Here is a 27,200-nt window from a genome sequence, read left to right on the forward strand (position 1 = left end):
AGATTAGAAAGCAAAAGAGATATAACATGTACCTACATGTTTATACATAGGTTTATAACTTTTCTAAGTTTTAATATAAAAAAAATACCTCAACATCAGCTCAAGTTTTTCCATAGTCTGGGGTAAAAAAAAGTTCTATTGTGGAGCAAACACATAGAAAAATTAAGCAATAACATGAAACGTAAATTGTAAAAAGGAATTCAAGAAAAAAAAGTTTGGTATCCCAGCAGACCGCGTTGTCAAGACATATCAAAAGAATGTTGCATGACCTTGTTAAATCGTTGACGACATATAGCCGACAGCCCAAATAAATCGTTAATGACATTTTCATACAGTTGTCGCGAAAATCATGCATGATATTTTGAGTGACATTGTGAACGAGCATGTCATCATTTAATATATATAAAACTTAGAATGAACTTTAATCAAATATATAATTGCCATTTTATTCGATAACCTTTTGCCATCTTCTTGGCAAATTTAGTATTCCACGCTCATAGAACTTCTGGCCTTTATCTGCAAAAAACTGAACCAAGTGCGATTTTATATCCTCATCATTGCCGAAAGTTTTACCATTTAAGGAGTTCTGCAAAGATCGAAATAAATGGTAGTCTGATGGTGCAAGGTCAGGGCTATATGGTGGATGCATCAAAAGTTCCCCGCCAAGCTCACTCAGTTTTTGGCGAGTGACCAAAGATGTGTGCGGTCTAGCGTTGTCCTGGTGGAATATGACACCTTTACGATTGACCAATTCTGGTCGTTTCTCCTTGATGGCTGTATTCAATTTGTCCAATTGTTGACAGTAAACATCCGAATTAATCGTTTGGTTCCTTGGAAGCAGCCAAAATATACCATACCCTTCCAATCCCACCAAACAGACAGCATAACCATCTTTTGGTGGATATCAGCCTTTGAAGTGGTTTGAGCTGGTTCACCATGCTTGGACCATTATCGTTTTCGACTAACGTTGTTGTAAACAATGCATTTTTCATCTCCAGTTACGATTCGTTTTAAAAACGGATCGAATTCATTGCGTTTAAGGTGCATATCACAAGCGTTGATTCGGTTTGTTAAATGAATTTCTTTCAATACATGTGGTACCCATTTTGAAATTGACGCCAAACAAACAAATGTAAACAAAATTTCGTGCACTTTTTTTTCTAAAGCAAGCTAAAAGTAACAGCTGATAACTGACAGAAGAAAGAATGCAATTACAGAGTCACAAGCCGTTGAAAAAATTTGTCAACGCCGACTATTATACTACTATATTACCGACAATTACTTTTTGGGCAACCCAATATATATGACAGTATCCCTCATATATTCGTTAATGACAATTTTCCAAAATATCTCCAAGTTTTTCTTCGATGATAAACAAGAGGAAGGGTTCCACAAAATTCTTATTAACGAATCACATTCAATTTTGGTTCTCCTTTTTTCCGCAAATTTTGCTAATGGCTGGTTTTCTAAATTAATAAATGGAATTTTCGCACATAATCCAACGCCTCGTCTTTTATGGTTTCTATTAAATTATTAATGCATATGAGCATTTGCATACGCGTAGTATATAAAGTATACTTACCAATATTTTCTTCCTAAATATGTCCAAATGTGATTAAATTTGTTCTTTGTTTAATTATTTTTTTTTTTTTTTAAATAATATAACAAAAGTTCTGGTCTAGTCAGACATTGATACTCAAATGACTTTGTCACGTTCAATCACATTTTTTTTCTTTGTTATAGGGTACAGTAAGATTTTTTTCATTAATGTACAAAACAAAGTTTTATATAAGATGACGGTTTATACGACACGGTCTGCTAAGATGTCCTAAACAGAGTATAAGTGAGAGAGAATTTTTGCATTCTCTCTGACTTTTTTGGGGACACAATCAGTAAATTTGTCCACAATAAAATGTATGCAAGACATGTCAGCAAAAATGCTATATCGGTAACAAAATTTAACTTATCATAAAGAAGTCTTTGAAGACAATGCAATGATAGACTTTTGGACTGCTGGGATATATAGGTATAAGACGAAACTGACGCAGAAACAAAAAGTCTGTCATTACACGAAAACACATGCATTGGGAAAAAGTACAGCTAATAGACAGGGTTGTCGAGCATGGTTAATGGAAGGAACTACTCTCCAAATTCCAAAGAAACTGGAATCTTTGGTTATGCCTCTAGTGAAGCATGTAAACAAATTTTTTGAGATAAGACTGGTACGACAAGGTTTTATAAGTTGAGGTTTGTGAACGATTCTAGATTATGTAGCGCAACCTAAACCGGAAAAGGTCTTACGTTTTGCAATCGTTGGCCTGATTTGAAATCATGTTGATAGATGAAAGGTTCCAAGTAATTTTTAATATTTTTGGTTTTTTTTAATATTTTTTTTTTTAATTTTTTTTTAATATTTTTAAATTATTTTTAACTCTTATTTTTATTTACTTTTTATTTTTTTATATTTTTTTAAATTATTTGTAACTCTTTTTATGTCCTTTTTATTTTTTTTTACTTTTTTATTTTTTAATTTCTTTATTTTATTTATTTGTTTTATATTATTTTCAAGTTTTTTATTTTTAATATATTTTCTGTACCGGGGGTTATACTCCCTTCCCCATTGCTGGCGCACCTCTTTAAATAAAAAATGTCTACACTGGAAACATTTTAGCCTTAATCTTAAAGATTCGAGCCAAAGATTAGCAAACTTTATTTGAAGATGATACATTTCCAGTTAATAAATTCTAAACTTTGCGTCTTGATATTAAAGACAAGAATCTAAAACAAAGGTCAAAATATGGTCGAAAGTTAGAAAGTTGACCTTAGGACTACACAACAATGAATCGTAGTTAAAGATGCAAAATATCCTTATAAATAGGAGCGTTTCTATAAGTTTGACTTTTTTAGGTTAAGATGTTAAGTTTAAAAAAAGAATTTTCCAAAAAATAATAATCAAAAAATAAAAATAAGAATCAATAAGCGATCAAAATTTGAAACGGATGATCATGTCAGTTGGTGTATAGGAAATTTCATTTAAAGATAGCATCTTTATTTTAAAGTTTTGGTTCTTTGGCTCGTTTTCATTGCTAAAACCCTACGAATAAGGAAAAAATCTTAAAATTTGGGCCAACTTGTTTAACTAGCAGTTGGTTCAGACTCGACAACAAAAAGGATGTCACTTTATATTGGTTAAAATCTTGAATGTTCATAGGAATATTTTCATTTGGAACTATTCATACCCATTGGGTTCAATCTCACTTCATTATTCGGCTTGTAGCTAATCGAAATAATGATACTGTATATATTATGTGGATCATTCTGAGTATGTTAGGCGGCGTCAGTTTGCCCGTCCATAGCTCAAAGAAAGCCACTGTGGTGCAGAGGTTTGCATGTCCGCTTATGACGCCGAACGGCTGGGTTCAAATCCCCTTTCAAAAATTTCGGCAGTGGTTATCCCCTTATTAATGCTGGTCACATTTGTGAGATATCTTGCCATGTTATCAAGTGGTGTCGCTATGCGGCACGCCGTTCGGACTAGACATGAATATCATTTAGTTTAAACTGTAATCGGACTACACTCATTGATATGGAATGTTCATGCGAAATTTAGTAGTATGAGAAACTGGCGTTAATGATTTAAACCTTTTTTTTGCTTAGGTTTGTTTGAGAACAATTAGACATTTTGTTAGCACCACTGAATTCGTGACTTGGATTTCTTTTCCGAGGTTACTTTTTAGTATCAAGATCGCACAACAAGCCGATTACTGGCTTGGGTGTATGTCCATAGTGACATAGGGCGGATTATTATCCGCACCCCCTTTTCAATGTAACCTCAACCTTGTTTGCATGCCAATTATTTTGTTTGTATTACATATTTTTACATTGAACAAAAGTAACAACATCTTTGTCACCAACTTTGTTGTTTAGCTACCAAGTTAAACAGTCTAACTTAATTTTCCCCACCTTTCATAATAAATACATACATACTATATGCTAAGCTTGACAACCCTACACTGACATTGCGTTGTAATTTCGATATTTGCTTGGTTTTTGTTGAGAGTCGTCTGCGCTAAGCTTTGCACACAACGAACTAGTTCTAAACTTAATTAGTTTCAGGGTTTTTTCGTTTTGGTCAACAACTACCAGCACATCAGCAACAACCAATGCAATAGACAATGACATCAACAACAACAAATTGTTTGCAACTAAAACTATAGTATGTAGCCATTGAATAGTTTTTGCTTTCCTTTTATTCGCTTCTTTTAGTTTGGTATTAATAAAAGTGGTGGTATAAGTCGAAAGAACTAAACTACAACTAAACTCTTCAGAAATATTGCCACCCATAATTGAAAAGTTAAAACAAATTCAAAACTAAAACACTTCAAATACAAAATGTGTTTGTCTTATTTGTTTAATTAGAAAACTTAAACATTCAACAATAAATAAATAGTAAAGCAGAATTGCAGAATGAATGAAATTTTTGCACAACATCAATGCAATCAGCAAAATACATGTATATATGTACATTGTACATATTCTTACATGCATATAAACAATATGGCAATGTGGTGCGCAAACACATGTTTTCTGGCAATGTGGTGAAGTATTTGTCATTAGTAACAGTCTTCTCTCACCCGTGGTTGGGGGTGCCGCTGCATTCTCTCTCTCTCTCTCTCTTTTGCACTTGTAATCTACCTCCTCGGCTATTATCACTGTATGTGAATGCTAACGTAAATGTGTCTACAGTAGACAGAATACTAGCAGTGTTGCATTAATAATCTGCTTAAGCTTTATTAGTAGGTCTATTAGGCACGTAAAGGTCAATCTCAATTCCAAATAACAACGAATGCCTCAATGTGTAAGCTGAGCCAATGTATTGAGAGATACATGGCAAAATGCACTTGAAAATTCTATAAAGACAAATCGATTAACTGTACCTATTGAAGGTACATACATACACATATCAAACAAAACGCGTAATTCGTATAAATGTAAAGTATTTTTAAGGCGTTTTTTTGGCCTTTGAGCAAACAAATTTTTTAACTTAAACGTAACTAAATTTTTTTTTATAAATATTTATATAATTTAAATTTTAAAATGTTGTGACATTAACAAAATTTATGAGACTTAAATTACAGTTTTAAAAATTGTTCCATTTATAAATTTCTTTCTCTTTTATAGTTTTTAGTGAAACATGTAACTAAAAACTAGTTTTTAATGTTTATTTTCTTCTCCAAGAAATAAACATTGTAGGAAAAGAGATAATTAACTCACTGCCCCTTATTTTCAAGTGTTTCTTCATTATAACACTTTAATTTCTACAATTTTCTATTATTGAATGTCACGATATTGTTTTTAATGACAAGGTTATCTTTCATCTTATCTACACTTCGATAGTTATTAACTTCTCACGCCCTGTAGTGGAATTCTGTAAAATGTTTAAATGAAAATCGTTTAGTGAAAAAACAATAACAGAAAAGTTAACGAATTTGGTATTTAGTAGCCACTTTTAACGATAATCGACATCACTAAAATCAGCTGTTTTCGATAACGAATAGAAAATCTTCAACTAAACGACGGACAATTATTTGTTTTTGTTTTTATTCCTTTTCGACGGCTTTAGAGAATTTTTCTCTTGCTTTTTCTTCAAACATTTTGCAAAAGTCTGCACAATCAATTAATAAGCGCGGTAGCGTGCTTTTCGTAATATGAATGAAATCGCCCGCAAAAGTTCATACGAATAAATTGGAATTGATAACACTTTTCCGAAATAATTTTGTACAATTTATTTAGATTTGTGATGTTTTTAAGTTAAAATAAGAAGAATTTCAGGCTATGATCAGGATTCACAAATAGAAGGTTAGGCCATTTGCGAAAATATTAAGTGGATGGGCCCCATGAACATTATTAAGGATGTCAAATCTGCCGATTGAAAATGTCACCAAATAGGAGAAAACGTAACCAAAGAATGAATGTAGAAAGAGAACAAGTTTACATTTTAAATGCCAAGCACTGCCAAAAATTAAAAAAAAAATTATGTCGGCTGATCCCATGGCTTAACCTTATTCAGTGAATCCTGGGGGCTATGATAAAGTTTTTTTTTTATTATTGTTGTCATTTCCTCTTTGTGCTTTTTGAAAATGATTTCTGTTAGCGAGAAATTAGAGAATAGCGTAATCGTTAGTGCAATCGATTTTTTTGTCGATAAATTTAACTAAACGATTTTCGTTATAAGATACAGAATTGCGTACTTTTGCCTATAAAGCAAATAGTGAAGTTTCAGTTATTAATAGATAATAAGTAAAAAAGTGTTAAGTTCGGCTGGGCCATAGTCGTCTTATAGCTCGTGGTTCATATTCAATATCTCCAATATCTTCCAGCGACGCAGATTTTTCCATAAAATTTACCCCTTCTGCATTTGCAAGTACCCATGCTTTCAGACACCCTGGATACGGGGAGAACTTGGAGTGCTTTGAGAGGAAGTTTCTTGCTAAATGTGATGGACAAATCTGCATCGCTGGAGGATATTGGGGTCAGATGAACCACGAGCTATATGACGACTATGGCCCAGCTGATTTTAAACGACCACATTTATTTTCTGTGAAAATATTTTTTATTGATCACATATGATAAAATTGTGTGGAAGTAATCAAAATTTCAAAATCCACTCGATATGACCACTTTTTACCTTAGCTATTGCTCTAAGTCGGCCAAAAAACAAGTTGCAAGCTGCGAGATTGTAATCTGCCGATATTTTGGCCCATTCCCGTAAAATGGCCCTCTTCAGTGCATCCATACTGGCATATATTTTTAGTCTTTAACATGCTCTCTAAAATGGTACAAATAAAAAAGCCAATCGGAATGGCACTGGCGAATTGGACAAAAATCACTGGTCGAAATTAAGTGATTTTTATCCATTCTTGGTTAACACCTGGATTATGTGACGGTACCGAGTTTTGTTGGTACGTCCATGGTCCACGAGTAGCTTCCAAAAAGGTTTCCCCTAGAACAAGTCGCGTTTAATTTAACTAACTTTAACGTGTAACTTCAGGCTCGATGAAAGAGATTGGAGAGCGGCCATCTGCGGTTACGGCTGCCCATACCGTTACTAGGGATTGAAGATTGCTTCGGGTGGCCGTTGATAGGCTCAAATTATCATGCGCTCGGTTCAGATAACACTATCATTTTGGTCATGTCATAACTATATTATTAAACGGCCATGGATTTTGTAAAGGCGATTTTGTGGTACATATTGCGGCCAAACAGTTGAATAAATTTTAATGTAATTGTCATCAATGGAAAGATATATTTTTTTTTAATTATTTGATTATTAATTATTTGAAAAGAAAAGCCATAAAAATGAGGAATTAATTTTCAATAAAAGAAGAGGAAGCATATGCACAACAAATTTCTGTTGGTTTTTTTTCTAAGGCATTCATTATGGGAGTGAATGCAAAGCCATAGTTGGGAGTATTAGTGGTGAGAGTAAGAGAAACGAATGGTGTGAGAGAAAGATTATCACTATTTAGGTGTGAGTGGCATGTAGGTCAGCCAATTCCTTATGGATGGGCTTTGACATTTGCATTGTTGTTGTTGTTTGTATACGTTTTGCGAGGCTGCACAACAATAGAAAACATTTTTAAACTACAGGTCATATGCAGTAGGTAGTATTTATAAAAACGAGTTTGGGGGAAATAATACGGACAAACGGCAGAATGGATTTTAATGAAATTTGCATCAATCGAAAGTTATTTTTTCTGACATGTGTAGTATGTTTATAAAAATAAATTTTCACTAAAAACCCAAAGCGGCATGTAGCGCGATTTGGTTATATGGGGTCTCGAATGGAAGGCAGAACGAATCTGGAATAAAAATATGGCGTTAAGTATCTTAAGGTCATCCTTCTTTTTTAAACCACCTATCATGGCAATGAGGGTTTTATAAGTAGAGTACGAACCTTACTATGAAATATGGATTCAACTTTCAGAAAGTTTTGCCCACAAAGGCATTAACGGACATGTAGCCTTACTATGGCAATATGGGGCTCAAATTCAAGATATTTGTGAATAGAGTAGGAATTTGACAAAGAAATTTTGGGCCAACAATCTCATTTAACAAGTGGGTGAGAGTCCGCTTCATACCTAATGACATATAGCCCAATGGTGGCAATATGATATTCAAATGAAGGGTATATGACAAGTCGAACTCGTGCGCTGTAAAGCAAAAGTCGATTGTTTTTTTTCAAAATTTCAAACCCTGATGAATTCCAACGGCGGTGGTCGAAATATTGGTAAAAATTAAAAATAAAACCATTAAATAAAACAACAACACCTGTTTTTGTAAATTTTTCGATGACCTCGATCCAAACCAAGAAGACATAGGTACATGACAAGGCTAAAAACATATTACCCAATAATAACATAAATGGGGCATAATTTAAAGAAAAAGGATACGAATCCTACAAATAATAAATTGAAATCAAAAAAAAAAAAAAAAAAAAAAACATTTGGCTATGTGCGGCTGCGGCTGCACAATCTTAACTTTCTGAAATATGCACTGCATTCAACGGCAATGTATTGGCAAGTTGTGTATGCCAACAATGTGGAGTACATTTGAAGCCAAGATACACCCATGAGACCTACGATAGAAGTTTAGATTATAAATATAAGTACATTTGTATTCTGTGTATTGTAGAAGGCCCAGCGGAGCTTGGTTGTGTGGGCTACTAAACCTTAAAATGCCCTGCAGGGCTCTTTATTTGCAAATTTTTTTTCTCATTTTATTCTATGTTGAAAAATTTTTAAGATACCTATATTTTTGAAATTGTTAATTATTTTTTTTTTATTTTCGAAGTGTTTGGGTTTTTTATCTTGTCTCAATTACAATTTACTTTGAATATTTTAAATGGTATTGATCCCCAACCTTCCAAATTAATTTCTTTATTACAACAGTCATTGTCATAATAAATGACTATGTAAATAAGTACATATCATATCGATTTGCTTATGAGGAGAAGGCGGAACATAATAATAAAACGCATTTCAAATTTTAAATTCCCTCCATTTTTGTTGTTATAATTTATGATAATTGCCTGTAATCGTAATTAGTAATTGAATTTTATTTTTTGTAATTTAAATACATTGCTGCATTTGATGGAATGAGTGTGTGTGTGTGAGCTTTCTTTGCTGCTGCTGCTGTTGGGGTGGGTATTCATTTATGTCGAATGTCATGCACTACTCACATAAATAAGCGAAAGTATATAAAATATTCTCAAAGACTAAACCAAACACCACGTAGCAATTATGATATTGAGCGCCAACCTTGGAGAGCATATCATCAAAGTCAACAGCAGCAACAACAACTACAGCAACAATAAGACTAACGACAACATCACTAAAAAACACCTCAACCCAAACTAAACCTTTTAATTACGTGCATACGAGTATATTCATACGTGTAAAAAGATGCTTTGTGGTCTTGTTGGTGATCTAATTTTTTTCCAACAATTTCTTTGAAATGTTTCTGTTTTTTTTTTAGTTTGCTATCGTCTTGGGATTCAAATGAAAATTAATTTGCTTGAAAGGTAAAATATAATGGTACCGTATACGAATGCTTATATGTACTCACACACACATTGTCAGAGGGGGAAGGAATAAGGCAGGTTCTTTGTAAAACAAAGATTGGAAACATACTCACTTCGTAGTGTATGTGAAAGTTTTCTTGAGTTTAATTTAACTAAGATTTCTTTGACTGTTAGAAGATTCATATCTGCATAGTTGAGTTAGTATTAAAAATTTTATCTTCACCAAAAAAGAAAAACTTTTCTGGTTGAGTAACATTTCCTATAAGTGTTGGTACTTTATTTGCCGAGTACAATAATCAGATTTTCTTGGTATTCTTCTGCTTTGCATAGTTGGCCAAAGCCACAATAAAATGAATGAAAACCAAGAATTGAATTTAGTTTTAAGAATTTGCCTTTGTATGTATTGGTAGTTTCATCTTGCTTCGCTTTCTTCATAATAAATATTGTACAACATGATAACATTTCTGAAAAATCTATGTTGAAAAGAATTACAAGGTTTAATATCGTATGCTATATAAGCTGTAATATACAGTCGGATCTCGATTATCCGGAAACTTCCATTACCGGGATAGATCAGATATTATTGAGTTTTTGTGATTGCTATCATTATTTTAATAACAAAATGAAAATCAATCGATTTTGAAGTTTTTCCCTTCATCCCTCAGCTGACCTTGTAGTTGGCAAAAAGTTTGTCGAAAATGTAATAAATTTATTTCAAGGGAAAACCTGGGTTGAAAAGAGTTTTGCTGATTTTAATCCGCCCCATGCCACTGTGGACATACACCTAAGGAAAAACTAAGCAATAAGAACAAGTAAAAAGGCATTAAGTTCGGCCGGGCCGAACTTTGGATACCCTCCACCTCCGGTATATATGCAAAATTCCTTTCGTCACCATCCGGTTAAAAATTTTATAACTTATGCCCCCAAATTCGGCACGGACATTGAGTGGTCTAGTAAATATAAGTCACTGTTCAATTTTGTAGAACGAAATATGGGCCTTTTTGGCCGCTATATCCAAATATAAACCGGTCTGAATCATATAGGACACGGATGTCGAAAAGCCTAACATAAGTCACTTTGTCAAATTTCAACGAAATTGGATAATAAATGCGTCAAGGCTTTAAATCGAGAGATCGTTCTATATGGCACCTATAACCAAATCTGGACCGATCTGGACCAAATTAAACAAGGATATAATAATCATCCACTACTGTATCCGTAGTTATGTCATAATAGGGGCTGGTCTCGATCATATTTTATTCAGGTCCCAAGAACTCATATACAAGTAAAATTTTCAGATAATAAATCAGCTTTTTATGGGATTAAGACACTAAATTGGAAAATCGGTCTATATGACAGCTATATCTATATAGTCTGATCTGACTCATATGTGGGTCGGATGTCGGGAGGCTATTTCAAATTTCGACAAAATCGGGTATTAAATAAAGCTTTTATGAGCTTCAGATCCTTAATCGGCATATCGGACTATATGTCAGCTATATCTAAATACATTCCAATATTTACTATATTTGGGTCAAATGTCTCAAAACAACTCACTGTTTCAAATTTCAGCGACATCGGGTAATAAATAAAGCTATTGGGCTTCAGACCCTTATCGGCAGATCGGTTTTTTGGCAGCTATTTCTATATATAGTCCGATCAGAACCATAATTAGGTCGCATGTTGGGAGGCCTAAAAATATTCAGTGGTTTAAATTTCAGCGAAATCGGTTAAAAAATAAAGCTTTTATGGGCTTCAGACCCTTTATCGGAAGATCGCTCTATATGGCAGGTATATCTAAATAAGCCCGATCTGAACCTTAATTATGTCAGATGTCAGATGACTTTAAATATCCCACTGTTTCAAATTTCAGCGCAATCGAGTAATAAATAAAGCTTTTATGGGATTCAGACCATATATCGACAGATCGGTTTATATAGCAGCTATTTCTAAATATGTTTTAAATTTCGAAATCGGATTAAATATAAAGCATTTATGGGCATTAGACCCTTTAACGGCAGATCAGTCTATATAGCAGCTATATCCAGTCTATATAGCAGCTATATCCTATATCCGATTGGGCCTGTTCAAGAACTTAACCAGCGCGCATCAAAAAGGCGTATCTGTGCCAAATTGCAGCTCAATATCTGAATTTTTGCAGGCTGTTTTGATTACAACAGACGGACGGACAGACACACGGACATTTTTAAATCGTCTTAGAATTTTACAACGATCCGAAATATATATACTTTGTAGGGTCGGAAATTGATATTTCGATGTATTGTAAACGGAATGACTAAATAAATATCCTACAGTAGTGGGTATAAAAATTTATAAGAGAGATGAAACTATTGTTGAAGTGCTCGCCATAAAGCAGTTTGTTATGCCGTGATGAAGGAGTAATAGATGGCCAAAGGAGAGGCTAACTGCATTATTGTGTGCTAATGCTGCTGGTACTGTCAAGCGCTGTCCGATGCAATTTTAAGCTCAATAATAATAAAGTATATTGTCTTTACATTCTGAGCCGATCTAGCCATGCCCGTCCGTCCGTCGAATTCACGATAATGTTTGAACAAATAAAGTTATCTGCTCGCTATTTCGCACCCATACTTCTTATCGATATAGGTCGTTGGGTTCATGTTTGAATATCACCCTCAAACAAACGGACCCCATTTTAGACTTCTTGACCGCTTTGAAACTTAAATTTTCATCCGAAATGTCTGAAATTTGGCACAAGGACTTGTGATATGACTTCCCATATCCGTGCCAAGTATGATTCTAATCGGTTGAAAGACTGATATAGCACTCCTATAAATTAATTACGGGATTTGACTTATTGAGCTCCTGAAGGCTTTCAATTTTCAACTGGTTTGGCCGAAATTGGGTAAAAGGACTTCTGTTTTGACTTCCAACAATAGTGTCGAGTATGATCCGATTTGGTTTAAAAACTGATATAGCCCACATATAAACCCATTCCCATATTCGATTTCTTGAGTCCTAGGTGCCAAAATTACCATCCGATTTGGTTGAAAGTTGGCCCAAGAACTTTCTTCTGACTTCCAACATTCGTGCATAGTATTATCCGAATCGGTATAAAGAATGATACAGCCTCTATATAAACCTAGCCCCCTAGCCTCTAGAAGCCTTAATTTACACTCATTGAAAAAAGTTTGAAACTAGCAAACACTGTCTGCTTAATATTAGTAGTTAATTTTGCAGCAATTGTAGCAGTAGTTCTTCTATTACAGCAGTAGTACTGCAACTTTAGAGTAACGGGCTTTTTGCTGAAAATGAAAATAGAAGAAAAAAATAGCAGTAAGATATGTTTGCTGAAACAGCAGTAAAGTCTGCTTCCCCATTTTCAGTGCACAAAAACTGCTGTTTTAGCAAACATTTTTGCTGTTTTGAATAACAAATTTGGTTGAGTGTACATACAAATCTGGCACGATCTATGTCAAATAAAACAAGGATGTCGAAGGCCCTAACATAATTTCAAATGACCCAAAATTTCAGAGAAATCGGGCAATAAATGCGCCTTTTATGGGGCTAAAACCTTAAATCGATAAATCGGTGTATAAGGCAAATATACCCAAGTCTGCACCGATCTGAGGCAAATTGGACAAGAATATCGAAGTACCTAAAGTAACTCTCTGTCCCAAATTTCTGCGAAATGGGGTAATAAATGCAACTTTTATGGGTTTCAGACCCTAAATCGGCCGATCGATCTATATGACATCTATGTCTAAAAAAGGACGATCTCAACCATATTTAGGCCTGATGTAGGGCGCTTAAAACAACTATTTCAAGTTTCAGCAAAAATCTACCATATATAGATATTTGTTCCGATTCTTCAGGTTTTACTTATGAGGTCTCTTCGAGATTAGGTTATTTTGTTAAGACCTTTTTCGCCTTTTCTTTGAATTTTCTGGTGACGAATTTGTTGAGTCTTGTAGTGATAATTACACACATCAATCGAGCATACAAACATGATTGATTTTTATATGCTTGAACATAACTTATAAGTAAATGAGTTGTTATTTTACATTTTTTCTAATTTACTAAAAAGATTTATGAACAGAAACTAATCATATACCTTTTGGATTAACTCTTTTCCTCTTGCGGGTGAGCTATTTTCTCCTTTCATAACTGTTAAAAAAGAAACCAAATGATTTTGGTTTCTTTTTTAAGAGGAAGAGAGAGAGAGAGGGGAGAGAAGAGTTTAGACTAACAACGAAAAAATAAAACGGGCAAGAGTGTGCAGAATAAATAGTATCTAAAGTTTTAAAACAGGTTTTTATGCTGAAACCACAACAAAAACAAGAAAAACAGCAAGAGAAACCACAGGATATTTTATGGCAGCACAAAACTGTCAGGCGGATGTCTTTACAACGGGGAAAGATAAACACATCTATACAGACATACACAAAAATATAGCAGCTATAAAACTGGTCTAAAACAGAAAGACACCATTACTCTTTTTTTTTTTGTTAACTGGGCAAAAAGCAGGATTTTTCACCAGCCGTTCAACCATCGAGCAGCCAGTGGCCAGTAGCCGCCAGCCACATGTTCTTGTTTTCTTAATTTTTTTTACTTGCTCTTTGGTTTTCTTGTTGTTGTTGCAGTTTTTTTAAGCCGACAAACTTAGCCAACCATAAAGACAGCTGAAATTTTTTGACTTTAAGCAGCAGCTCAAAACAATTGAACTTTACACACACTGCTACAAATGTACAAAAAAACTTGTTTTTTCTTTATCGTTCATAACTCTGAACTTTTTGTTTTCTTTCCAAAAATAAAAGCGAGAGAAGGAAATGTGTATTTATTTAACTGTTCACCCTGAATGTGACCGATCGTCATATTTGTGACTGATGTAAAAACAAAAATTGCCGGTACTTACAACATTGTTGTGCAGATGTTGATGTTACACAGATGACCTATACATTTTGTACGCATAAAATACCTTTATACATGTGTTTTTGTGCATGTGTTTGTCGTGTGTCGAACTCTTGCCATTTATTCCACTGAGGTATAGCCTCTCATATTACTCTCTCAATTTGCATTGTTAATAGCTTTTCTGTTTGCATTTATCTTTCTTTAATTTTTGAATTAACCAAACTTACTGAAATGCATTTTGTCAGGGTCGTTATTATATTTTAAAGATTTTTTTGAGCTTTTTTTTTTGCTTTTGAGCATTTCAAAAGTTTTTAATCAAACATTTTTAAATTGCAAAATACACAAAAAATAACTGTCCAACACTGTTCATTGTTGGATAAAACAAAACGTTTAGTGGCCACATGAACATTAAGAAAGTCAATATGTGCTGGCTTCTTTCCTCCGTGTTTTTTTTTCAGAATAACTTCAAATCTCATTTTTAAACCCCCTACATGGCAAGGGGTAAAAAATACAGCAAAAACCCTAATTAATAAGTATTGCCATTTAGCCAAATACGTTTTAGAACAGAGTTAGTTGCAAGTTGAACTATAGCAACGATTAACTTATTCAACCATGGCCGCTGTTTTTAGTATTTATTATCAGTGAAATAGAGTGGAATTAAAAAAATAAAATACAACACGCACATGACACACAATCATTGTAGCTGTTTATTGACGCATTTACCACATTTATTTCTATACATTATGTTAGCTATTCTGAATATTGATATCTTCTTTGCCTATAAACAGTACTTACTCTAAAATGCCGCTTTGTGGAATGGCTCTATGTATGAATTCACACTATGATTCATCATCATACGACACTTCTGTTCGTGATAGCATGTCTGTTGTTGTTGTTTTTCTTCTCTTCATAATGAATGTATCAGTTGATGTTGGCTCTTGCATTTCTGTGAGTGAATTGCTCTCTCACTGATCAATGACCGGGCAAAAGAGACCGGGTTATATGTAAACAATAACAAAAATTTTGAGCATTAGATGAAAACCGGTATTAGAAGAGAGAAACAAATGTACGTACATACATTCATACATACAGACATGTGAAATTATAAATTTATGTAGGTAGGTAGGTATATATATGTTGTATAAATTTTTGGCTAGTCACATAACCAAAAAGATAAACATTTACATTTATGGTGTGAGGTACAATATAATTATTCACAAATCAAGATCGAAATAACTCAAATAACATATCAATCGGATGGTATTAATGAATCAATTAGAGTAAGCAGAGTTGCCATGCCACATTATACTTAAAGCCATTACTACCATCAATTAGAAAAAGAAGCAAAACCTACATTGCTCCCCTCTCTCTCTCTTTCGTCGACGTTTGCTAATCAGTGCTGGTAATTTTGATTGTTCGTTTGTTGTTATTGTGCCAATGTTAATATTTTGGCAAAGTATTACACAGTAACGAAAAAAAAATATTCCAAACTTTTTTTCTACTTTTGGAACGAAAGTAAAAAAGAAAATAATAGCTAGCTATTGCTTGACTAATTAGTAAAACAAATTGTTTTGTTGTTGTTGAGTGTTTGCTTTAACACAACCAATCGCTACTTTGTTGTGAACAATAAATTGTTTTATGCTATTCCCTAAATGCTTAAATGTTTACGAATGTTACAGTTGTATGTTCATAGTTTAAGAAACTTTTGGCTTCCCCATCTCTGATTTGCTATATAAAAAAGATTGGGCAAAAACTAATAAAAGCTCCAGCCATACTTAATGCATATAACGTATTGGAGTTCCTTGACCGATTTCTAATTGTGAGCAGAAACTAAAGGGTGATTTAATATTAAGGGCCGCTGTTGATTTTGAATAACTTTAATGCGTTGCTCACACAATCGATTCCATGTTCAAATTAAATAAGTCTGTAATTGAGAAATGTCAAATGAAATGCAGAATAAACTTGACGTTTAGGTGTGGTTTACATTAAATTTAAAATTTAGAATTTTAAAAAATTGTACATATCGAATAAGAATGGCACCATTCAGGCTGCGATTCCGATCGGTTTATGCAGGGTAGCGAAAAAGTTCGCTCTGGTATATCTGCCAAACTCCAAATGACGTCTATATGAAATGTTATTTGTTTTATTGACAGCTCAAAATCATGTTATAAAAATAATGTTATTCGTGGTGGAGTTCAAGTGTAATAATAATAATAGGAAAATCACAAACGGCTTTTGTTGGCGAACTCAAACCCTTAAAAGTGAACAAAATGTTGGTGTATCGCAACATAAATAGTTATAATAATATATTGCAACCACACGTGTAATGGTTTGACAAGCATGTGCCGAGCAAATATAGAGCATAAAGGGTGGTTATATTTTAAGGGCCAATGTTCAATCTGAATGTCAAGTTATTTTCTGCATTTCATTTGACATTTCGCTGTTTCAGCCTAACTGAATTGGAACGATAGAAGATACAAAATCGATCAACAAGTTATTCAAAATCAACATCGGCCTTTAAAATTTAACCACCCTTTACAAGCAGATATTTATGTATACGAATGTATATCCCATATAAGCATATCGCTTTAAGTCTTATATATCCCGGCTGGCAATCCATAGGCTTTTGCTGTCTGCTAATACTTTAACTCAGTTATTGCTAGTTTAACCTCATTCTTTGGTTTGTGACAAACTACTTGCTAACGTCAAATTTTAAATCCACCTTGTTTTTTTTGTATCCGCCTACAATTTAATTTCGCATGAAATTATATTCATCGACTAAGGGTTTGATTGTATTTTATTTTTCGAAAATGCAAATGTAATGTTAAAAAATTCTAAGAAATATGGTAAATTGACGATTTCCATCAATTTTACATAAAATTATCATCGAAGTTGTAAAAAATGTAGGAAAAATAAAACAAAAATTCTCTTGCAACTACCCACCGTTCACGTCATAATTGCCTTTAACAGTCTCTTGGCATTTCTTCGGTAGGCCTATAGAGACAGTGTTTGGCCAAACTGTTGTTTCACTTCATGCGCAAGTTATACAGTTTTTATTGCGTAATAATTTTTTTTGGGAAGTATTAAAAAGTCGATAAAGGCTTTTGCCATAGCGGATTTCTTCAGATGACGCACAAATGCAACAAATTTATTTTCAAAGAAAGAATAAATACATATCTACTTATCTTTTTGAGCATTTTTTGCGTTTTAAGTACTTTTACATTCATAGTAAATCGACTTTTCATAATATTATAGCTGCGTATTATATATGCAATTATGTTGCCAGAACAAAATATTAGCGACTTTAAATTAGGTTGAAAGTCCAGTTCTAAAAATGAGACATTAGGTGCTCACTAAAAAAAGAAAAAATACTAAATTGATTAATACAGCTGTGTCTGAAAGGGATGATTATTATGAACATAGAAAAGAATCGGGTATCAAATTGCGGATTTTCAATTATTGAAATGTTTAATTTTCTCTATCCCTCTCTTTCTCTGCTACAGCCTTCTGCTGAGTAATTATATACCAAAAGATGTAAAATGCAATTTTTTAAATATATCAACTAAACTACTGTCATTCCTGGATCAGCTGTTGTCTTGAGTAGTTTTCCCATGGTGTTGACTTTCTAAAATAAATGTGCTGTGTTTTCAGAAACACGAAGGAGTTAGTTCCACATAGTTCTTTGTACATTAAGTAGGGGTTCAAAGCTATTGTAACTCCGCAATAGACTTGTCTGCAACTGTTTCGTTTATATGTTTGTGCACACTTGCAAACATATAAACCACCAAAAATATAAGTATGTAGGTACGTACATACTAATGCATACATACATGAGTATGGGGTTCTTTTAAGGGACAATGACATTGTTACTCACTCTAGTAGCTTGACGGAAAAAATCAGGCAACCATCAAACATCTGGGAAATATGAAAACTTGCTACGCTACGTACGGACGGGTCCGTGTGACACAAAAAGCAACAGCAGCAATCAAAAACAAAAAAGTAACACAAAAAAATACATAAATAACGCGAGAAGGAGCAGGGCAGCAGCAGGGTTTTCGTTCATACCATTTGTCCTATACATTTGCTGAATGTTGTCTTCCTACCGTCGCTTGCCTACCTTCGCTACTGCGTGCGACACTCCAAACAGCGTGGTGGCGTCAAGTTAAAGTTATCGTCCATAACAATGGAGCAAGCAAACAACTGTAGTGAGTCATCAAAAAGTTCGAAAAAGAAGAAATAAAGTGGATAAAAACGTTTTGTAGTGAGGTAGCAGCATTTGAACTGAACCTAAAATGAAACTACCACAACAATCTGGATGAATTCATAGAAAGAGAGCAAGAGTAGCATAGTGTAACAAAGATTACGAGCATGGTTGCCGCTTTAATTTTTAAATCTACCATCATGGAATGGTGGGGTATACTAATCAAGTCATTCCGTTTGAAATATTGATATACAACCCCATAATGTATATATATTCTTGATCGTCTTGACATTCTAAGTCGATCTAGTAATGTCTGGCAGTCCGTCTGCCGAAATCACTATAGTTGTCGAACAAATAAAGTTTGAAAGTTTGCACAGATATTTCTTATTGATGTAGGTCGTTGGGGGTTGCAAATCGGATTCAGATTTTGAATAGCTCCCATATAGCTGTTAGTAGAATCATGTACTTTAAACAGAGCCATCGGTTTGATGTTTAATTTAGTAAAATTCCATACTTCATTTTTTTTCGGAGGGAGGTATACAAATTTAGCAATCCCGTTTGTACCACCGCAAAAACTTGGTTCCTACACAGAAAAATATTTGGCCAACATTTAAGATTTTTCCACATTTGTACGATTTTCGCAATGAAAATGAGCCAAAGGTCACAAACTTTAAAATAAAGATGCTGTCTTCAAATTTAATTTCCTACTTACCAACGGACACGGCCATCCGTTTCAAATTTCGATTGTTGATGTTTCTTATTTTACTACATAGATGACTGCCAATTATTATTTTCAAAATTGTTTTTAAACTTAGCATCTTAACCTCAAAAAACAACATTTAAAGACGCTCCTATTTCTAAGGTTATTTTACGTCTTTAACTAAGGTGCACTATTGACTTGTCCCAATGTCAACATCTTAACTTTTAACGAAATTTTAACCTTCATTCCAGATTTTTATCTCTAATAACAAGACGCAAATTTAAGGATCTTTTAACTAAGGTGCACTATTGACTTGTCCCAATGTCAACATCTTAACTTTTAACGAAATTTTAACCTTCATTCCAGATTTTTATCTCTAATAACAAGACGCAAATTTAAGGATCTTTTAACCTATCATTTAAAATAAAAATCCTTAACATAAAGGAAAATTCTTTTACCAAAGAAAATGTTAACTTAAAAAATTGATAAATTGATCATCTTTGAATAAAGTGTGCTTATCATTAGCTCGAATCTTAGGAAAAGTTAGGACAAAAAATGATTCTCACAGAGTATATACATATAGGGTTTTCTGATAAGGACTTGATAATTTTTTTTCAAAAACGTTATTATTTGAAGTACAATTAAAACATTTATAACAGGAACTTGATTTCGTTCATATGGCCACCGCGGCAAGTTGCGTCTGTCAATATGTTGGTCCCAATTTTCGATCACTCTGCCACACATTTCAGCCGAAATGGTTGCTCTTTCCTGTCCAATGTTGGCTCTCTTCCAACGTCGCAGGCTTCTTGCCATGACTTGAAGTAGCCCCAAAGAAAGTATTTTTTTTTAGTGTACGTAAAGTACACATAAGCCCTTAAACTAAATTTATGTTGAAATTTTGAGCAGAACCCATGGTTGAGGACTCCCAAGATTCGACCCGGTACCTTTTTTACTTGTATTTAATACCTTTCATAATCCAACAAAATGGCTTTCCGCTAATTGCATAATCTTTTAGAATGATCGCATGACCGAAATACTAACAAACTTCATAATTGTGAGATATAAACGCAGCTGAAAAATATTCCAATGCATTTGTGAGGATTATAACATTGACATACGTTAATGTTTGCTAGGCGGGCTGCAATGCAATGCAGTATTTGAATTTGGGTGGCAACACTGCTTGTCTGAGAAAGAGAATGAAAAGAGACCCATATAAAACACATTTTATTGAATCGTAAAGTAACGAACCAATTAAACGTATAGAAACAAACGACTACACGTAACGTAATGCTGCAACCCTGAGACTATTCAACAACTGAACGGGGAACGTATTGTGCGATGCCCCCACCCACAAAAGTATGCAAAACTATATTTGCGCGCTTGTGGTGGTTATGAGTGAGTGAGCGTCCTGATTTAAAATCCCATGAAACATACGAAAATCTTAATCTCCAGCCCGTTCATACCCCTTTTACAATTGTGTAAATCATGTTTTATTTTACAATGTTTAGGGGTCACACACAGCCAGCCTGTACTAAGTAAGTGAGGCATTGAATTCTAAAATGTAGTTCAATGTCAGAGCACATCATACATAACTACTGCAAAGAGGCTTTGATGAATTTTTGCCCCGTTGCAAGCAAGCTATGCAATCTACATTACTTATATACTTGCATACATATGAATGCATGTCTGTATGTGTAAAACAGTGTAATGTTAGTTCAAAGTATTTTGCCATCGCCAAAGAGTAGTAGTACCGTAGAGGAAAAAAAACTCATATGTAGCCGCCACACAACAAAGCAGCAATAAAAAAATTCTCTTCTTGCTCCCCGCTGAGTTGTTCAATTTACCCAAAATGAATAATGATGAAGGTTCAAAAACGACCGAATTCAAAATATTCAAGGTGGTATTTTGTACACGTTAATTGTTTGCGGAAGTAAAGAAGAAAAACCGTTATATTTCCTAAAGTCGTTGTGAAGACATTTGCACAGTCGCTAATTAAGAAATGCCAATAAATTAGAGAAGAAGAGTGTTAAAATTTCTTGTGTTTCAAACTTTATAGAGTGCATAAAAAAACACGCTTGTAAAAATCATAACTAAAAAATTCAAAAAAATGTGTTAATAATGTTGTCATACTGTTTCTCAATTTTATTAATTTGTTAGGCCTTTAAGTATCTTTTCCTGACCAAAACAAAAAGTATAAAGGTCCCTATTTTTCAATTTTCTTATTAAACGTAAAATTGATTCGCCCTGTACTCTGTGGGATGAGAGAATAGTCTCTTGTTCTTTAATGGAAAGTTTGTTGACAAATTTGCAAAAATGTTCAGTTAGTGCGTGTAATACCACTTACGCCTATGGGAAATATGATGCGCGTGGGTCCACTTGACGATATAGCCCCATAAAATATATTCTCCCAATGCTTTTTTGTAAAGGTGGCCATAAGACTCAATTTAGCGATACACTGTTTGGGTAGGTATTAAGTTCAGTTTTTTGACAAGTTTTTTTTTTTTAATAATTTTTTCAATTAAGTTATATAGGATCAAAGTGTGTGTTGGATGTCGAAACAAAATTCTAGGTGCAAAATTTCAGCCAAATCTAGTCAGCACAGTTATTGAAAGTCAAAATATAACAACATGTGCAAAATTTCATTCAAATTGGATCAGAATACGGCTCTCTAGAGTTTCAAGATGTCAAATCGGGAGATTGGTTTATATGGCAGCTATATCAGGTCATGGACCAATTTGAAATACACTTGGCAAAGATGTAGGAAGTCATAACAAAACACCACTAGCAAAATAACAGCCATATCTTATAAGAATTGCAAACTCTAGAGGCTCAAGAAGTTAAATCGGGAGATCGATTTATATGACAGCTATATTAAAAAGTGGGCCAATTTGGCCCATTTACAATCTCAGCCGACAGAGATTGTAAATGGGCCAGAATTTCAAGCGTCTGGCTTTAATCCATCGTAGTTAGTGTGCTTTTGACAGACACAGGCGGACGGACATGGCTTTATATACTTTGTTGGGTCTCAAGTCAATATTTCGATGAGTTACAAACGAAATGACGAAATTAGTATACCCCCACCTTATGGGGTTTAAAATAGCGAAAAAATATGTGTAAACTTTTTCATTAGTGGTAATTAGTTCTTCACTGAATGGAAATTTGACATTCAATAAAAGCGTGGACAAAACGCTTTTCAACTTGTGCAGACATGAACAATTATTAGCAAATATAGCTCTTCCATATTAGATATATGTAATACCATTACGCAAACAACATAATTTACCAAAATGAATGCTGGTGATATGACATATGATGTCTTTTTATTGCCAAAAATGCTTTTGAGGATTATTACTTCAAGGAAAACAATGTTTTGTTCAAACTTTCCAGAGTGAATGAATAATTAACAACTACATATACAGGATACAAAATGTCTTTATACCCATCACCATAGGATGGGGAATACTAATCTTGTCAGTCCGTTTGTAACACCTCGAAATATTGATCTGCGACCCCATAAAGAATATATATTCTGGATCGTCTCGACATTCTGAATCGGGGATTGTCGGGGATTGCAAATGGGCCATATTGGTGCAGATTTGGATTTAGCCCCCATATAAACCGATACCCCGATTTAATTTCTTGAGCCCTTAGAAGCCTAAATTTTCATCCGATTTGTCTGAAATTTGGGACAATGCCTTAAGTTACGACTTACAACATCCATAAGAAGTATGATCCAAATCGGTCTATAAGCGGGTATAGCCCCCATATAAACCGATCACCTGATTTGACTTCTTGAACCCTTCGATTTGGCTGAAATTTGGTACAAGGGCTTGTGTTATAACTTCCAACATCCATGTCAAGTACTTTCTGAATCGGTCTATAAACAGATGTAGCCCTCATATAAATCGATCTCTGGATTTGGCTTCTTCAGACATTAGATGCCTAATTTTCGTCCGATTTGACAGAAATTTGGACTTGAGTTCCTGCCAAGTATAATCCGAACCGGTCTATAAACAGATATAGCCCCCATGTAAACCGATCCCCAGATTTGGCTTCTTCAGGCGTTAAAAGCCAAAATTTTCGTCTGATTTGGCTGAAATTTGGAACTAGGACTCCAACATCCCTGCTGAATATGATCTGAATCGGTCTACAAACAGATATAGCCCCCATGTTAAACCATCCCCAGATTTGATTTTCTCAGCCTTTAGAAGCCTAAATTTTCACCTGATTTGGATCAAAACTCATAACTTATGACAACATCAGTGCCAAGTTTTATCCAATCGGTCTTTATGATGATATAGGCCCTCCTAAGTACTGATACCCCGATATGACTTCTTGAGACCAAAATAATTGAAATACAAACTTACTTAATAAGGGTACATTTTTAGCGGAATCCATGGTGGTGGGTACCAAATTCGGCGTGGTCGAACTTAGAACGCTTTTACTTGTTGTTTTTATGTTAACCCCAAACAGGAATCAGTTATGCTAAGAAAATGTAAAAAAAAACATTTTGTTTTCATTTAGCCCAAGGATTCCCTAAAATCAGCCAACTTCCAATTTTTTTGAACTTTTGACAGTTCTCTTTAAATTGGTTTGATCTTTCTCCTATTTGCGTCATTTTCAATCAGTATATTTTGACACTCTTAGTGTTCACTAGGCCTTAAGTGAAGCTTGTCACTCGATGTACTCATCACTTCATTTAAAGCAGTTGATTTATAAAACAGCTGATTTAAATCAATTGGCAAACGAATAGAGAGACAAAATGTCTATTTTCTAGGAATTTAATTTTATATCATTTTCGTTTAATATGTGTTTCTTTAATTTAATTTGACAAAATGTGACTTAATCTCTTTTCAATAAATTTTGACACTTTGTTTAAATGTCAAAACTTGATCAACTTTTAATGAATTTTTTTTTATTTTTTCTTTCTTTTTTCGAAATAAAATCTATAGAACTACAAAATAGGTTTAAAAATTATTAAATAAATACTATTATATCTTGGGGATTAACAAAAGAACTTAATAGTTTATTCGCTCTTTATGATGTTGCGTCAGGAGTTCCTTTTCAACAACACCAACAACAGCAACAACAACAATGATAATGGTGATGATGATGTGCCATTGAAAAAGTGGGTACAACTTCTACTAGACAATGTGTTCAATACTTTGTTTATTTATAACAACCAAAGCAAAAAAACGAAAATCGATTTACCTTTGTGTTTGTTTGTTTATTTTCCTTTCGATTTTAACAATACAGTTCACATTTCCAAATGCCACCGAAATTATTCAATAAAATCAAAAAATATTGGTAATAACGAAGAACTAAAAGCGATGAAAATTTGCCATCCAATCTACTACTACTACTACCCCTACTGACCCATATTACAACTTAACCCCGACAAAAGGAATGTTATTGATTTGGTGCTTTGTCTTCATCATTATCATGAACGTGTCGCCAACATTGCCATTTATTAGCATGAATTAGTTTTTTCTTTAGTTTTCAACAATAATTAATTTTGTTTTATATTCCTCTTAACTTTCAATAGTTTGTGGCTTTTGTCTTTATAAATGTTTCCTTGTTGTTTTTGTTTTCAGTGGTGGTGGAACACAGCCTGCAGGGACATCCGGAGCCGGTGGAGGCGGCGGGGGAGGAGGAGGCGGCGGCGGGGGTAGCGGCACAGCTCCTGCACGAAACGCAGTCAGTTCCGGCAACATGTATTCCGCCCGCCAATCAGTAAGCACCTCAACCGGGGTCCTTATGGTCGGACCAAATTTTCGTGTCGGTAAAAAAATTGGCTGTGGTAATTTTGGAGAATTGCGGTTAGGTAAGTTACAAAAAGTCATATATGACAATTTTCAATATACACTTAAACATCAAATTACATTGGTCATATTTTTGGGGATTATGATTGCAATAAGAGTTGTCTATGAACTTATGAGTTATATTGTGATAAGCCCTGTCTGCATATAATTTGAAGAAGGATTAACCTGATCTGACATTAAGTAAAAAACAACGTTGTCAGCCTTAAATTGACGCTAGGCTTATAATTTCATTTGGTGCCTTATATTTTTATAAAGAAAATTCACTATAATTTGTAGAAAGATTAAACTGATGTGACATTAAATAAAAAATAATGTTGTCAGATTTTTGATTCCATGTCCATAATGGCGTGTTCACACAGAATAGTGCATTCACATACAAAGCAAATAGCAAAACATAAACAATAACTTGATGTGATGTCAATTCATAGTTTATGGTGCGTTCACACAGAATGACGAGTTGTCATAAAACAAGAAAACATACAAATCAGAAGTGACGCTAGACTTATGATTTCATTTTGGTCCTCATTTCCTCTTCAAAGAAAATTCACTATAATTTGCAGAAAGATTAACCTGATGTGAAGTCAAATTGATACCAGGTACTTTATGGTGCGTTTGCACACTATGGTGCGTTGACACACAAAACAAACAACGAAACATACGAATCGGATGTGACACTAGGCTTTGATTTCATGTACATAATGGTCTCGTCGCGCAAAGTGGGTGACCACGAAGATTCACCTATTACGCATGCTGACCGAGGAGGGATTTGAACGAGTGTGCTACGCAAACGATGTTATAATATTTCTCGGGGGTAGGGATCCGAATCAGCTATGCAGAAAGGCCGAAAGAGCCTTTCTACGCAAGATTACTAAAAAATGCCAATGTGGAAACTATCTTTTCCAAAATAGGTGTTTAGAGTATTTTTGTGAAAATTTTCGGGCAGTATTTTTGCTCAGACGACCCTGTCGTTTTACTTAGACGACCCTTTCGTCGTACCGATTTTCACATATGGGTCCTTTTGTGTTACCGGGTCCTGGATATGGTGAGTCTATGCGATATGATGATGAAGTACAGGGTATTGTGTCGATGCTGATGTCGGGGGCGAGGAGAAATGGTCCGAGAGCAGCACCGAATTCTGTACTTGATCTGAGATCTTTGCACTTGTACGTGGATGTCGTGGTGGTGAGGACTGCCTTTTGATTCAGGGAGGGCGCTTTTCGGATTTCACGCATTCGTTTAACCTGCGGAAGGCCGATAGCGAGAGAAGCGAAGGACTGTATGCCGGGCGGATTTTTCTTCGATGGCGAGTTTATCTTCCAGAAGAGGGAGCTTTGGGCTGGAAGCTTCCCGAACTTCTCCGGTCCTTCTACTTACACAAATGGTTCCAAGTTAAATGGAGCACTGGAGCAAGAGTTTTTGTTGAATTTCCAGCGATTAGAGTGTCATATAGACTTATGATCGCGTGCAGCGTCTTTCATTATCCATAATATCTATACACAAACAAATAACACGAAAAAATGACAACACTTCTTAACTGGCAACGCTTAAAAACTGATTGTCATTGTTGCCTGCATTCAATATAAATTTACATTTAAAAACTACGAAATTTGTGAATGTTGCCAGCAACATGTTGAAATTATTTTGTAAAAAGAACTTAGTACTGCTTATTCGAAAAAAGTTCGTAGTCATTTCGCAAAAGTTTTTGGGGCAGGTTTTCCGGTTACAATTTATCGTATCGATATTCGCCTGGTTAACGGATTTGCGTTTTTAGAATATATGCTTATTGCTTATCCTAACGATAAACCTTAACCGGCAGATAAGTGCCGGTTAGTGACTTAAGGTGGAGTTACATACTCTGCGTACATATTAAAAATGTAACTCTGGAAACAAATCCCATAAAAGCGACTCCCAAAAATTAAAGAATTTTCAACTTTGTCGATTGAACTCGAGCGTCATTCTGTGTTGTCATACGTGAAGTAGTGTATTGTGGCGTCAAAGTTAAAA

At 34.3% G+C, this 27,200-nt stretch overlaps 1 protein-coding gene across 20 annotated transcripts in view; it reads left to right on the top strand.

Moving 5' to 3' along the window:
- The first annotated feature begins 24,968 nt into the window (after positions 1-24,968).
- Positions 24,969-27,200, top strand: part of LOC106083592 (casein kinase I) — a 77,026-nt gene continuing 74,794 nt past the window's right edge. For all 20 annotated transcript variants that reach the window (XR_001220686.2, XR_001220687.2, XM_013246711.2 and 17 more), the window contains exon 1: positions 24,969-25,198. Coding sequence is in view for 18 of the 20 variants with exons in the window: in XM_013246711.2 (XP_013102165.1) it covers positions 25,087-25,198 (112 nt within the window). In the remaining 2 variants the exon portion in view is untranslated. The remainder of the gene's footprint in view (positions 25,199-27,200) is intronic.

This window comes from Stomoxys calcitrans, chromosome 2 (genome assembly GCF_963082655.1).
Source record: "Stomoxys calcitrans chromosome 2, idStoCalc2.1, whole genome shotgun sequence".
Lineage (NCBI taxonomy): Eukaryota > Metazoa > Arthropoda > Insecta > Diptera > Muscidae > Stomoxys > Stomoxys calcitrans.